At 41.1% G+C, this 15,265-nt stretch overlaps 1 protein-coding gene across 4 annotated transcripts in view; it reads left to right on the top strand.

Moving 5' to 3' along the window:
- The window catches only part of PIBF1 (progesterone immunomodulatory binding factor 1), a 168,978-nt gene extending 159,734 nt beyond the window's left edge, over window positions 1–9,244 (top strand). For all 4 annotated transcript variants that reach the window (XM_077812313.1, XM_077812323.1, XM_077812331.1 and 1 more), the window contains exons 17-18: window positions 2,186–2,365; window positions 8,885–9,244. In XM_077812313.1, the coding sequence (XP_077668439.1) occupies window positions 2,186–2,365; window positions 8,885–8,941 (237 nt within the window). In that variant the 3' untranslated portion in view covers window positions 8,942–9,244. The remainder of the gene's footprint in view (window positions 1–2,185; window positions 2,366–8,884) is intronic.
- The last annotated feature ends 6,021 nt before the right edge of the window (window positions 9,245–15,265 follow it).

Genomic DNA, 15,265 nt, shown 5'->3' on the forward strand with positions numbered 1-15,265 from the left:
CAGAATTGGGCCTGGTTTATGTATCTGAAACTAACCTCTTTATCAAATCAGTATAAGAATTCTTGGTCTTTGCCTTGTTTTTTGAGCGCAGTTTCAAACTCATAATTATAACTTTTTTGGGTCCATATAGTCTGATGCAAGATTTAGCTCCCAAAAGATATAGCACCACTTACTGATGTCAAAACATTGCTTATATGTGACTTAATCACCAGTCATGGAGCATGTATTTGTAATATACTTGTCTGAGTTATTTTCATCAAGAAATTCTGTCTATGTATCACTTTGGCAGCATCTTTGCAGAGTTTACAACTTTCAGTAATATGTTGGCATCAACTATGCAGTCCTTTTAAACAGCTGCTCTGCAGTTGAGCTGTTTTAACATGCCACCACACACAGCTGAATTATGCAAATATTAAATGACTGAGACCCAAGAACAATTTATACACTGGATGAAGTTGTTGGGTGTATTTAGTGTTGGGGTTCCAGTCATATAACTGAATTATTGTGGTGTCAGTGTATTAACTAAATTCTCTACAACAAAGCATGCCTATTTTTAATTTTTTCAAGAATATTTATATCGTATGTACTGTTGTGGAACTATTAAAAGCAACTATGTATCAGAAGTTAGATGACAAGACTTTTAAGTGGCTGTTTTTACATTATGCTAATTTTGAATACTGTTATGAAAATAGAATATGAATCACTGTAATTTTCTGGTTAATATTAAGAAATAGGTAATATGTAATATACAATAACTATATTCTCCATTTGTTGTGTTTGGCATTAAACTATAAACATTAATTTATACTGTTGTTTTGGTTGAAGAGATAAGATTACATGAATTTGTGCTGAATTATTATTGAAGACAGTCAAAACCTTATGGCAGGGGTGGCCAACCTGAGCTGAGAAGGAGCCAGAATTTACCAATGTACATTGCCAAAGAGCCACAATAATACGTCAGCAGCCCCTCCACCCCATATCAGCTCCCCCACCCCACTCCCAACGTCTCCCACCCACCGGCAGCCCCGCCGATCAGCGGTTTTGTGGCATGCAGGAGGCTCGGGGGAGGAGCAAGGGCACGGCTGGCTCGGTGGAGGGGGGGCAGATCCAGGGGTTGAGCAGTCAGCACCCCCCGGCACACTGGAAAGTTGGCACCTGTAGCTCCATCCCCAGAGTCGGTGCCTGTACAAGGAGCTGCATATTAAATTCTGAAGAGCCTTATGGTTTTGAACTGCTCTTTGAATGAAGATAGCATTCACTTGGTTGTTTTGTCAGTAATTCACAAATCGTTACAAGGTAGAGCTGGAAGCACCAGTGTGAGGGGTGGGGGGAAATTATGTAACATATTTTGTAATAATTGCATCCATTAAAAATGAAGAAAATAATGACAGCAGCAGGGAGATGCAGTGACATTAGAAGATCATGGCAGATTAAAGTCAGAGAGGAGTTATGGTTTTGCTTTTATCACTTTACTAATGATCTTGAACCAATCTATGGGGGGGGGGGAGGTTAAAATCTATTGAATTGTTTGTTTAGCAAATTATTAAATTTCCAAGTCAGTGAGAACCCTTCTGGCCACCAGATCCCTTTCTTTCCTTTTCAGTAGTTGCTTTTTCATTCCATAGTTCAGATCATGATCCTTTTCCTCCTTTTTGCTGTAGTCTCTCCTAGGCCTCTCTTATCAGTTGATTGATTTTTCTAGGGGTAAAGACATATATTTGTTTTTTTATATCTGCATTTATAAGACACATACCCAAACCCTAACCCTCAGAGTACTATTTATCATAGCCACTCAAATTGGATTCTGTAAGCTATCTTTAAAATAATTGTTTAAAATAAATGGCCACTTAAATGGATAGCGCGATCCTTAATACACTTTAAATCCTTTTTCTGTTACAGCATTTAGATATTATGAGGTTTTATTTGTATAACTCTTCTGTGCCTTTTTATTTTATTACTCCCTTTAGTAAAGTAGTTTCTAACTAGTACTCAGACTAATAAATGCAAGTAAATAATCAGGCTTATTATAGGGTTATTGATCTGCCTATATATCTATTTAGATATTTTGATTTGGTGAATAGAAATGCATTATTAACAGATAATCATTTTAATAGGTTTTACTATTTTTAGTTTTATTGAAAATTAGCATTGTTATTTATTTTAATTTTATTTTATGTTTTTACAGGAACTGGCAGTAATGAAACAGATTCTTATCAGTCTGCATGGTAAACGCTATGGGGAAAATTTACCTCAGTCTCATAGTGACGTAAGAAGCTTAACTGCAAAACACAAATCAAACCCTTCTGTAAAGCTGCCAGCAGAACACGAGGAAGAAAATGTATTTATACCCAAACCAACGTTATTTGTAAGTACAGTAATTGAAATAAGTGACCTAGGCATTTTGTTTAGAGGACTATTGCTCACATTTCAAAAAACCAAAAAAACTGTCCGCGTGGCGGGGGGTGTATAAAAAAAAATTACTCCTAGAAGTCTGCTTCTTTGAAGAGATGATTTCACAGGATTTGCATTCATCTTGTGGTGTTAGTTCAAAACAGTACAGCATGCCTGCTGAAAGTTTCTCTCTGTGGTAGTGGTTGGCTACAGGAAGCTATATCCCTCTACTGGTCACACACTATCACAGATTCCAGCCCTCTAGAATCTTCTAGATCTTAAAGTACACAGGAAACAAATCTCCCAAAAAATTTCAATTAGTGTAAAGTTGTATTAAAAATGGATAACAAAACAGAATTCTAACATATCCAATATATTAACATCCCAATGGATGTAAGAAAATATATATATTGGAATTTATATTTACATAATAGTTACACGTACACAGGCTGGTCGCACTGCTTAATACTGAGGTGGCCCGACACTTCCTGTTATACGACTTTATTTTTGGTTGCTTTATAACTTAAAATTTATACCTTTAGGGGCTGAAATATTCTGTGCTGGGGGTCTGCTTCAGGCTAAATTTTTTGGAAAGTTTCATGCTAAACGGTTCAGAAGTTTCTGAGAGTGAGGCTAGGGAAAATATTTTGTCATTTTAAAAATTTCTGGCAACCTTTTCTTTGAGAAGCTATAGTGCCCCCAAACTTTAGAGCAGGGACTTAAAATTTGGCAAGGGGGAGATGTGGGCTTTGTATCAGGGTTGTACCTTTTGCTGTCCCTGTGAAAATGCACCCAAATGTGGCCAAGATACAAGACTTGGCCAAAAAATTTGTTTGCACAAGCTCAATAGAGATTTCTTAGTTTTGTAGCTAAAATCTCTGAAGATTCCGTGTGTGCTGAGCATGCTCCCCTAAACTGAGCTTGGGGCTTACGAGTCAAAGCTGGTTATCCCTGAATTTTCAGCTTCCAGCTGCTCTTGGTTCTAGAATGTAGAGGAGAGAGTCTTCTCTCTCCTGTGCTCTTAGTCCCTTCCGTGCTGCTTCACAGGCAATGTGGATGAGGAAGACACTTGACATGAATGCAGAGGGGAACAAGGCCCAGCCTGTGAGGGGAGGGAAAGGACTAGATTGGGACAAGAAGCCTGGTGAGACTGGAACTGGAGGCTGGGAGGGAGGGAGATGCTGACTGGGAGAATTGGGGGAGCAGGACTGGAAACCAGTGAGATGTTGGGGAAGCTGGGACTAATTGTGCAAGGAGATTGGAACTAGGATTGGGACTGGGAACTGATAAGGAAAACCTGGGGTTGGATGGAACTAAGAGCCAGTTGGAAGTGGAACGCTGGGATCAGACGAGGAGATAGGGAGCGACTGGAAGTGACAGGACAACGGACCTGGACCAGGAACCAATGGCGGGGGGATGAGAATGGGGGAAAGGAGAGACAGATCTGACAAGGAGCTGGGGTGCAGAAAGAGAACTGGGACTAGATGAGCAAAGAGACTGAGACAAGGAGCCAATTATGGAGGAGATTGGAGGCAAGGAGTTGAGATGGAGTGGGGGGATGAAGGCAAGATGGAGATTGGTGGAGAAGCCAGGGCAAGGAGACTGGGAGTGGGGATGGGAGACAGACTTGGAGGGGGAGACTAGGATGAGAAGACTGAGGAGTGAAGACAAGGACTGCATAGGGAAGGGGAATGGGACTGAGACAAGGAGCCAAGAATAAGGAACACAGGAATAGGACAGGGACAGGTTGGCTGTGATGGGGAAGAAGGGATCAAGCTTGGGTGTAGCTGGCAGAAGTGTCCAAGACCAATGGAATACACTCCTCTCTAGAACCTGGAATGGAACCCCAAATTCCTGAGTTCTCATTCCTCTGCTGTCTGCAAATATCTGTGTAACCTACTGATAAAGTGTGTGTCTCATTCCCCCCCACCAATGCTGGTCCACATAGGATAACAACCTACTATTGCTATCAGTTACTCTGTTAGCTCAAATGGCAGAGAGTTTAAAGGTTCCAACCCTGCTGATGAATGATATTTGTGTCATATGAATCCACATTATGGAATTTCTGTTTTTTCAGTTCACTTTTTTAAAATGCAAGGAAAATATACACTAAAAAAATCAGGGAAAGCCAGAATTAACGTTGTCTGTGCAACCTTAATTTGACATCTAGGTGTATATGCATTAGGATACAGTCTTTAATTAAATACTGGGTAATTATTTCCATAGGACCCCTGGCTCATTCGGTGCTCAGGGTGGATTCTGCTCATTTAATAAGCAATATTTTGGGTTACCCTTATTAATCAATGTTCAGTCTTATTTACTGCACACTATTTAATCCCTGTTCTGAACACAGAATTATTAATTACCTTATGGGTGTCTCATAGCACTCATCACTGAGTGCTATACAAATAGCAATTATCTTCACAACACCCCTATGAGGTGCAGGGTTGGTATTATCTCCATCTCTGAAATAGGGATGCTAAAGGACAGAGATAATGTCAAAAGTTTACAGTAATATTGGTTGCCCAATCTGATTTTTCAGAATATTTAGTATTGTATCACACTTTATATGTTCAAAGCACAGTTCCCCATTGACTTCATTTGCAGTTCTGAGTGGTCAGCATTTCTGCTAAACTGACCCCAGGGTCTCAAGTTGGGCACTCATAGAATGAGGAACAAACAGTTAGTCACCACCTGTGAAAAAGTTGGCTTACGTGACCTGCCCAGAATCATACAGGAACTCTGTGGCAGAGGCAGGGATAGATTCCAGCTCTCCAAAGCAGCATTCAGTTGCCTTAACCATGAGACTATTCTTTTTCTACATGCAACGCCCTGCCTCAGTCACTAGCACCTTCCAGCTTCTTAAGAGAAGAGACAGGGGTGCTACAGACAACAGCCCCCCTTCATTACACAGTCTTGATTATTTGCCAGAGCAGGTCCATTCTGTGCACTGAATGAGGCAGGGGTTCTTTGGAAAGTCATCATGTAATTAATGATAGTGTCATTAAGTCTCAAGGGACTGAATTGGGGTTGCAAAAGCAGCCTTAATTCTGGCATTTCCTAACTTTTGAGTTCTTATCTTTGAAGCCTCATTGTCCTTTTAATATACGTGTGTGTGTGTGTGTGTGTGTGTATAAAATATATAAAATAAAGGGTGCTTGCATGTGAATATAAAATCATATAGTATGTATGGATGTGTTTGTATAAAGTCGAATATCTCCCTGTAGCGACGTGACGACTCACCGGTGCGGCACCTCCTGCTGGTCATCTTGGGAATTAGCTCTTTCCAGCCTTTGGAGCGCCCTCTGCAGGCTGGTGTCTTGCCTGCCGCTGGCATCCGTGTCCCTCCCAGACCCCGGTGCCCTTTACCCTGTGGTTCTGCCCTAGCAGTATCCCCACACTCTGGGTCTCCCCTCCCTGGGGAACCCCCATCCCTCTAAACCCACCTTGCCTCAGTGGCCGCTGCCAGTGATCATCTAGCCCCCGCTCACTGGGGCAGACTGCAGTCTGTAAAGGCCACTCATCATTGGCAAGGAGGTTAGGACCTGCTGCCTTTGCCTATCCTCAGGCTTCCCCTCTACAGCCCCTGTACCTTCTTGGGCCTTTACCAAGGCCTGCAGCCTGGGGGTTTACCAGACTGGAGCTCCCCAGCTCCCTGTGCCCTTCCCCAGCACTGCTCTTCTTCAGGTATCTTGCTCCCAGGCAGCTAGCCCTTCCCTCTCCAGGGCTGCTTTTACTATTGGCTCCCCAGGGCTGATTTACCCCTTTCAGGGCCAGAGCAGGGTGACCACCCCATTACACTCCCTCAAAAACAAGAACTGAGGAGGAGAAGGGTGGCTGACCGTGTTATAAGCATGAGTTTCCAATTTTCTTATATGTTTGCTTGCAGAGGAGTTTCTGGAGGCTTTGGTTCATGGCTGATTGGAGTCAATAGCTTCAGCAGGGATGTGTCAATCAGAGGCGGATTAGGGTTTTGTGGGGCCCTAGGCCAGAACAAGTGGGGGCCACTCCCTACGCCTTCTGCCTCCAGTACACCCCTACCTCCCGGTGCTCCTGCCAGAGAGCAGGGTGGGGCACCGGGGTTTGCCCCACTCCGCCTGGCACTCCTGCCAGTCGGAGTGTGGGGGCACCCCAGTTGGCCAGGGGCCCTGGCCAGGGCCTCATTGGCCGAGTGGCTAATCCACCACTGGTGTCAATGCTGCAGAAAAGAACCCCACATCAACAAGTCTCAGAGCCTGGGTCACCTGACTCAGGCTCATGCTATGGGTCTTGCAATAGCAGGGTAGATGCTCCCACTCAGGCTGGAGCCTGGGCTCTGAGACCTGGTGAGGGGGATAAGTCTCGGAGCCCAGGCGCCAGCATGAGCGGCAACGCCTACGCTGCTATTTTGAGACCTGTGAGGTGACTTGCTACGGTGGTGTATTTTGTTTTTTGTGCAGATGTTTCCAGTATGTTAGTGCACTTTGTACTTGCCACTTAAGGTGAAATTGATACCTCGTCCAGTAAGAGAGAGCGCAGTACCACTCCCCCTCCAAGGGTGTTGCATTGTGAGCACACTTCAAAAGAATTTTTGTAAATGGATTATAGATCATTTTAAGGTGGCCAGTGATGTGGGCCTAGAAGGGTGCTGGGTCTGTCTTAAGTAGGGCAGCAGACAGTGAGTCACAGTACTCAGGTTTCAGAGTAGCAGCCGTGTTAGTTTCTATTCGGAAAAAGAAAAGGAGTACTTGTGGCACCCTGGAGACTAACCAATTTATTTGAGCATAGTCTCTAAGGTGCCCAAGTACTCCTTTTCTTTTTACAGTACTCAGAGTTACTCAACGCAAGCTTCTGCTTCAGAGACAGACTTAGGCAGGCTCTTGGTTGTATCTCCAGGAGGGATTCAGGCATCCCTGTTGAAGATGGCCAGTTCTGGTTAATTCTTTCGGATAGGCCTGACATCCATACATGTGATGCTAGACTCCCAAGCACAAAAGTGACAGCAGTATACTTTAACTTACATCTTTTGGTGGCTTTCACAAAGATTTACAATCTCATTTTGATAGTAGGAGTCAAAAATGAAGTAGCTCCAGAGAAGGAAAGCAAAGGAAAATGAATTGTAGCTTCAAGTTTCATTTGCAGTTACTAATAGAACAAATGGAAGAATGATACAACATCCCACCACAGGTAGATGTCATAGTAAATAATAAATACTTGTATTTATGTAGTGCCTTTCACCCAAGGTACTGAAAGCACTTCACATACACAAAGCCTAACAACAATCCTTAGGCACAGAAGTTAAGTGTTTTGTACAAATGTTGCTCCATTTCCTTGAGGAAGCTGGGAATATAACTCAGGAGTCTTACTTCACAGTCCACTGCTCGAACTACTAAGTACCCTCTGATTTTTCTGACAAGTATGGGACAAATTTAGGAAATATATTTTTGGAGAGATTTCCTAAATCAAGTGCCAGCTGTGATAATTGGGCTTTTTTTCCCCTCTCAAGTTTGGTGTGTGTTTGCTTTTGAACAATTTGTGTTTGATTAAATTTGTGAGCCAGACTTAATAGTCAAATAATGTCATGGGTAGAATGAAAATAATGCCTTTTCAAACTTATTCACCATTTCTTTGGATGGAATGTTCACTAATGACACAAAATTCTTTTGAAAGTCTGAAATAACAAATGCACTACGTAAGAAACAGAACACATGCGTTTATATCTTTTTGAGGCCATTTCAGTAGAGGATTTTAACAGTAATAATTACACTTATCACTTGTTCAAAATGTATTGCCATGGAGCCTGGGGAATTGAGAGGCAGTGAGCGGGACATTTCCATACTGTGAAAGGTCTGTACTACTGGTGGCTCTCCTAGAACTTTGTTTTTAGGGGTGAATTCCCTGCCAATTCCATTGAGTCTGAAGATGACTCATCCCCTTCTTTCCCCCACTTACTTACTATTGCTTTTCCATGTAAAAGGTTGCTGTAATTGCTATAGGAATTTTATGCAGTTATGAATGTGTGATAAGTAGCCTACAAGACTGTGAATGTAAGAAAAGGTGATTCAGAGGCAGTGTCCCACAATTAAGTTATGGTCTGTGCTATGACTAAATTGGAGAACCAGTGTTCTTACATGTAGTTTTTTGTATTATGCTTAAAACGTTGGCATATTGTAGCACACCTCTTTGTCCTAGGTTCCCACCCCCTTTTTTAACAGAAATACACATAACATAATTTACAATGATAGTCCTTTAATTAAGCATTTCATGAATCATTTTAATGTTGGTAAACATTTTGAGTCATCATTTGGTTAATAATGTGATATTTGGTTTATTTTATTGTCTTAGACACACAGAACTTTAGTGTATTTTTGTGTAATGTAAACCTTTCACATTTTAATTGATTTTAGTTTAAGCAGAGCTATGAATGGCAGAGAGAGGAGTGCAGTGTTGTGTGGATTGCATATTTCTCCTGCCTTTCAATTGTCTCATAACCAAAACATTCTTTGTTTCACAGACAAATAGAGAGGCACCTGATTGGTACAGGAAACTGAAGCAGAAAAAAGCACCATGACATTTTTCCAGGGATTTTCAATATAAATAATCAGTTTGGCAGTTTATTCTGTGAAGAAAGAAATTGTATTCATAATCATGTTCTTAGTACCACACAAATAAACAACTGGCTTGTTTTATACCTATGTTTATACATTGTAACATTACCATTCAACATCTAATGAAAAAATGTGTGCAGTACTTGATGTGATGATTTTACCATCAATATGTTCTAATTCAAAATATTAAATACAAACATACTCTGTGTGTGTTTATAATTTTGGCTAATAAAGGACATCTTATTCAGAGTGCTCATTAATATGAATTTCAGCTTTTTCATATAGTTTTTCTTGGATACTGTGTTTCATGCCACATTCTTGTAACTGTTCTGGTTTCTAGAAGCTTACATACTTAAGAAACATCAGAAAACAGCATCAGATGGCAAGAATTTTTAAGTTTCTTATTAGCCCTGATTACATGGGGCTGTTAAGCTAGGCTCTGCTCATGCCCTGTGTTTCACAGAAAATTTCAGTAAAAATATCTGGCTGACAAATCTCAAAAACCAATCATCAATGGGGAATCCTCAAATGATGAGGGGGAGGTGTTTCTAGTGTGGTTCTGGAGGGATCAAGTAGTAGGCCTCATGCTATTCCACATTTTTATCCATGAATTGGAAGTAAATATAAAATTGCTACTGATAAAATTTGCAGATAGCATGAAGATTGACAGAATGAGAAAATACTGGGTACTAAAGGGCTCTTTAATCTTGTGGAGAAAGGTCTGACAAGAAACAATGGCTGGAAGCTGAAGCCAAACAATTTCAAATTGGAAATATCACGGATTTTTAATAGTGATGGTGACTAACCACTGGACCAAACTACCCAGAGAAGTGGTAGAGTCTTCATTACTTGCTGCCTTCAAATCAGGACTGGATTGTTTTCTGGAAGATACAGTTTAGTCAGATACAAGTTATTGGGTTCAATATGGAGTAACTGGATGAAATGTATACAGGCGATGAGACTAGATTATGTTATGGTCCCTTCTGGCCTTAAACTCCTTGAGTGTATAAATAAACAAGAACTAAAAATCAGCTTCATTAAGAACACATCAAATATCTTGATAGTATAGGCCCTGTTTACATTAGAGAAATATGCAACCTCCTGATGTAGATGTTCTGCACCGATATAAAGCGGTGTTTAGTCCAATGATTTACCATATTAAATTAGACCCAAAGTAAGCCCCACTTTACATCAGCGCAGCACATCTGGAGTAGAGGAGTGCACCATGCAGATTTCTCTAATGTCAACATGATCATAAATTGTTATGTAAATCCGGAACTTCTGATTGTGTATATTATAGATTTTGTATATGACACAAATATTTCACATAAAGCATAATGGCATCCTTTATTTGAGATGACTGTCCATTGAAAATATGGCTCAGATTATATTTTAAGATGTAGCTCCACTATGATTATATATTTAGGTATTGGTCATCAAACAATTACTACTTGCTTTGCCAAAGTGTTGAGCTGCATCAGGCTGCTGATGCCTTTTGTTCACCTACCCTTTGCAGCTCTTCCTGCATTTTCCACACACCCAGTTGAGGCAAAGCCAATTCCCCTTATTTCTGCTTCATGTGGGTCTCAATTTCTTTATCAGTTTTTCCTAATTAGTAATAGAATCATGTTCAAGTTCATGATTGCTTTGTTACTCTCTCTTTAGGACACAGAATAATAACCCATATATTGCATATTGCAGATGTGAAATTATGTCCTTAGTTAACAGTAACAAAAGTGTTTCCCAGGGAGAGAATAAATTTTAATATTATTTCAAAAATATGAGCAGATATAAAAACAAAGGAGTTTTAGTTAGTCCAAAAATGTAAATATCCAGAAAGTTATATCAAAAAACTATTTCCATTACATTTGAGAGGAACTGTTTTTCATCCTTGAGTTAATGTCTGCACAAAGGGTGGAGGAAGCTTGTTTTATTCTACCTCATCTTTATTACATAGGTCATTGGTAGGGCCCTACCAAATTCATGGCCATGAAAAACGCATCATGGACTGTGAACTCTGGTCTCCCCACCATGAAATCTGGTCTTTTGCGTGCTTTTTACCCTATACTATACAGATTTCATGGGGGAAACCAGACTGTCTCAAATTGGGGGTCCTGACCCAAAAGGGAGTTGCAGAGGGGTCACAAGGTTATTTTAGCGGGGGGATCATAGTATTGCACCCTCACTTCTGCGCTGTCTTCAGAGCTGGGCGACCGGAGAGTGGTGGCTTTTGGCCAGGTGCCCAGCCCTGATGGCAGCGCCACCACCTGCAGCAGTGTAGATACAGGAGTAGCAGCACCGCAACCCCCCCTTGCAAAAACCACACACACACACACCCACAACTCCTTTTTGGCTCAGGACCCCTACAATTACAACATGGTGAAATTTCAGATTAAAATAGCTGAAATGATGAAATTCACTATTTTTAAAATCCTATGACCGTGAAATCGACCAAAATGGACCATGAATTTGGTAGGGTCCTAGTCATTGGGTACAAATAGGAGAACGATACTGCTTGTGTGATACATGTTTTGAAGGTCAGACAGTAGGTTTATGAAACGTTTAAGCACTTGCCAGAATTAGAACTTTGCTGTTATGAATGAGAGGTAGAGTACAAATGGCAGTTTCTTACACCAATAAGCTTGCATCTTCTTATGTTAATTGTATGCCATTGAACTTTTTTGTAAGAAGGAATAACTTATTTAATATTCACAGTGATATAGTACAGGGTTATGTATTTCTAAATTGTCAACTGGCACTTCTAAAAATCATAGTGTCTAAGGGAGTGGTTCCCAAACTTGTTCTGCCGCTTGTGCAGGGAAAGCCCCTGGCGGGCCAGGCCGGTTTGTTTACCGGCCATGTCCACAGGTTCGGCTGATCGCGGCTCCCAGTGGCCGCGGTTCGCTGCTCCAGGCCAATGGGAGCTATGGGAAGCGGCGGCCAGTACGTCCCTCGGCCCGTGCTGCTTCCTGCAGCTCCCATTGGCCTGGAGCAGTGAACCACGGCCACTGGGAGCCACAATCGGCCGAACCTGCGGACGTGGCAGGTAAACAGCCCGGCCTGCCGGGGCTTTCCCTGCACAAGCGGCGGAACAAGTTTGGGAACCACTGGTCTAAGGATATGAGTAAGTTTCTTTGGAAACTTCTCAGTTGATTTCTACAATTTCCATAATATTTCTAAGTATACTTTAAGATTTTAGCATTTTACCTAGCCACAATCAGTACACACAAGAAATGTATTCTTATACAATTATTTAGTATATTTTTACCCATTCTCTCATATTACAAAACATAACCAGCTCCATGGTTGTAGGAGTATATTTGTTTGGACAGTTATACATTTTAAAAGTTACCTCCGCTCTACTTTTTAATCTTGATCTTGATAGTTTCACCTTGCTTACTATTAGACCTGGTTGGGAAACAGATTTCCTGTTCTGAGAAAAGTCAAGTTTTTTGAAAATCCAAAACTTGTAATTTTTCATCGAACTAGATGTCTGAAATATTTTATTTCTGAAACACCAAAATGTTCCTGCTCTGGAAACATTTCAGTGGAGCCTGAATCCAAACACTCTGAGAGGCTCAGCTCCATGGCAGACTGCCAGGTGAGTGGGCAAGCTAACAGAAAATTAGGCTGGTTTCTGCTGAAATTTGAACAGAATTGACACATTACCATGATACATTTTGATTTAGAACAATGAGCTTTTTCCAATGGAAAAATGTATCACTGGAAAATTTCCAACCAGCTCTTTGTCTGTGTCTTGAAGTTTGGAAGCATCAATATCAATGCTTAGAATACACAGATAATGCACACTTCCGTTTATAGGTTTTCCTGGCTCTGTGGCATATTCGTACATTTTTCAGTTGAAGAGACTTTTCTAGAAATACACTTTGTATTTTTCATGTCTTATTAAGAGACATGAAGATTTAAGTTAATTATCTAGGAGGAGATCATTCCAGCTTTTCATGTGAAAGCTAGAATGTCACTTGAATACAACAAATCAAATATGAAATGCCCTACAGCAAAAATTAATGAACCCTTTTGCCCTTTAAATAATGATCAGGTTCAGTTGTATTACCTGTATGCTGTTTTCAGTGACATTCGTTCTCTCAAACATAATTATCAGGTGAATTATCCCACGATTCTTCCTCATGAAATTCTTTCTGCATTTCTCCACTGTAGGTGGTCTTGTTATGGAACTATTCAAACCAGTGGAACCTGTAGGGGTCTGGCATGCATCTGAACATTCCATAACCAAATAACCTCTTACCCATCTTCAGTTCTTCTTTTCCACCAGGAAAGACAAAGGAAAAAGATCCCCATTATCCCATTTTATGTTTGCTAACTGCTATCTTAAGTTGTTAGTTTAATTTTCAGAGTTGGCAGTTTGTAGATTTGACAGTTGTGTGGGAAATTTGAAGGGAGGAAAGAGGTGACATTTAGAGCAGACTGTGGTTTCTCTTTATAGTGCAAGTGCTCTCTCACTTTTCCACCTTTTGCCAGAGACTCATGAGCTAAGATGAAATCAGTCATCAGGAAAGGACAAGATCTGGGCCATGAACACATTTGAAAATAGGAATATGCTTCTTACAAGGTGTTGAACTCTAAGGTTTGTTTATTGAATATAGGAGTCATACTTCACAGCGTTCCATGTTGTTCCAAGAAATGCATTTGAAAGTTCTCAATTTGAAGGCCCCAATGCATTCAGTAGTAAACACTGATGAAATTTTGGAAAAAAATGAACAACACTAAGTCAACTACTAGGTGACTGAACATTTACCAGTATCTTTCTTTGTATGCTTTGTGGGGAAAAGACTATCTACTACCCTGTGCTTGTACAGTGCCTAGCAGAGTGGGGCCCCACTCATGGTTTGGTTAGACACTACTGTAATAAACATGATTTCAGAAAGAAGTTGCTATCTTACCACGATCAGAGGTTTTTTCAGTATCTGCAACCTTTTCATGCAGTCCCTAATGCCAGCAGAAAAGAAGAGAAAAGGTGAATGAGGTAATGTATTTTATTGGACCAACTTCTTTTGGTCAGAGAGACAAGCTTTTAAGCTACACAGAGCTCTGTGTAGCTCAAAAGTTTGTCTCTAACCAACAGAAGTTGGTCCAATGAAATACATTACCTCACCCACCTTGTCTTTCTAACATCCTGGGATCAACATGTCTACAGCTACAGTGCATACAGCAAAAAAGAGCATTTCACTACTAAGCCTTTCCAACCCTGGCAAAACAGACAGATGGGTAGCCTTCATTTCCTCCTGGTATGTCTTCCTCAGATGCAGCACCTTTGTAGGAGTAATGATGATGGTACCAGAGAGAGCTTGGAAACAGTACTATCCTTTTCTGCAAGCTCTTTTCTGTCCTTTGGAGAACTATTTGTTCCATTTCCAGACCTGAAAATCAACCACCGGTCAGGAGGGTTTGAGAAACTGGGAGAAGCTATACTCTTCAGTTTGAGTACATGACCCCCTCACACCCTTTTTGGGTATCGTTCTTATAAGAGGGGGGTCTACTGAGGGAAGAATGTCTCCCCATTAACGTATGAGTCAATAGAATGGGGTCTAGAACTTTCATAGATATCAAGGTCAGAGGGGACCATCGTGATCATCTAGTCTGACCTCCTGCACAATGCAGGCCACAGAATCTCACCCACCAACTCCTGCGATAAACCTCTCACCTATGTCTGAGCTACTGAAGTCCTCAAATCATGGTTTAAAGACTTCAAGGTGCAGAGAATCCTCCAGCAAGTGACCAGTGCCCTATGCTACAGAGGAAGGTGAAAAACCCCCAGGGCCTCTTCCAATCTGCCCTGGAGGAAAATTCCTTCCTGACCCCAAATATGGCGATCAGCTGAACCCTGAGCATATGGGCAAGATTCACTAGCCAGATACCCAGGAAAGAATTCTCTGTGGTAACTCAGATCCCACCCCATCTAACATCTCATCACAGGCCATTGGGCCTATTTACCATGAATATTTAAAGATCAATTAATGCCAAAATCATGTTATCCCATCATACCATCTCCTCCATAAACTTATCGAGTTTAATCTTGAAGACAGATAGGTCTTTTGCCCCTACTACTTCCCTTTGAAGGCTATTCCAGAACTTCACTCCTCTGATGGTTAGAAACCTTCATCTAATTTCAAGTCTAAACTTCCCAATGGCCAGTGTTTTCGGAATTTAATCCCAGTATTTGCTTATACCAAAGAATAAAGAGACTGTGTGTGTCTCATTCTTGACCCTTGAAAATGAAACAAGTACCTTAGGAAGAGTAAATTTTG

Source organism: Eretmochelys imbricata, chromosome 1 (assembly GCF_965152235.1).
Source record: "Eretmochelys imbricata isolate rEreImb1 chromosome 1, rEreImb1.hap1, whole genome shotgun sequence".
Lineage (NCBI taxonomy): Eukaryota > Metazoa > Chordata > Testudines > Cheloniidae > Eretmochelys > Eretmochelys imbricata.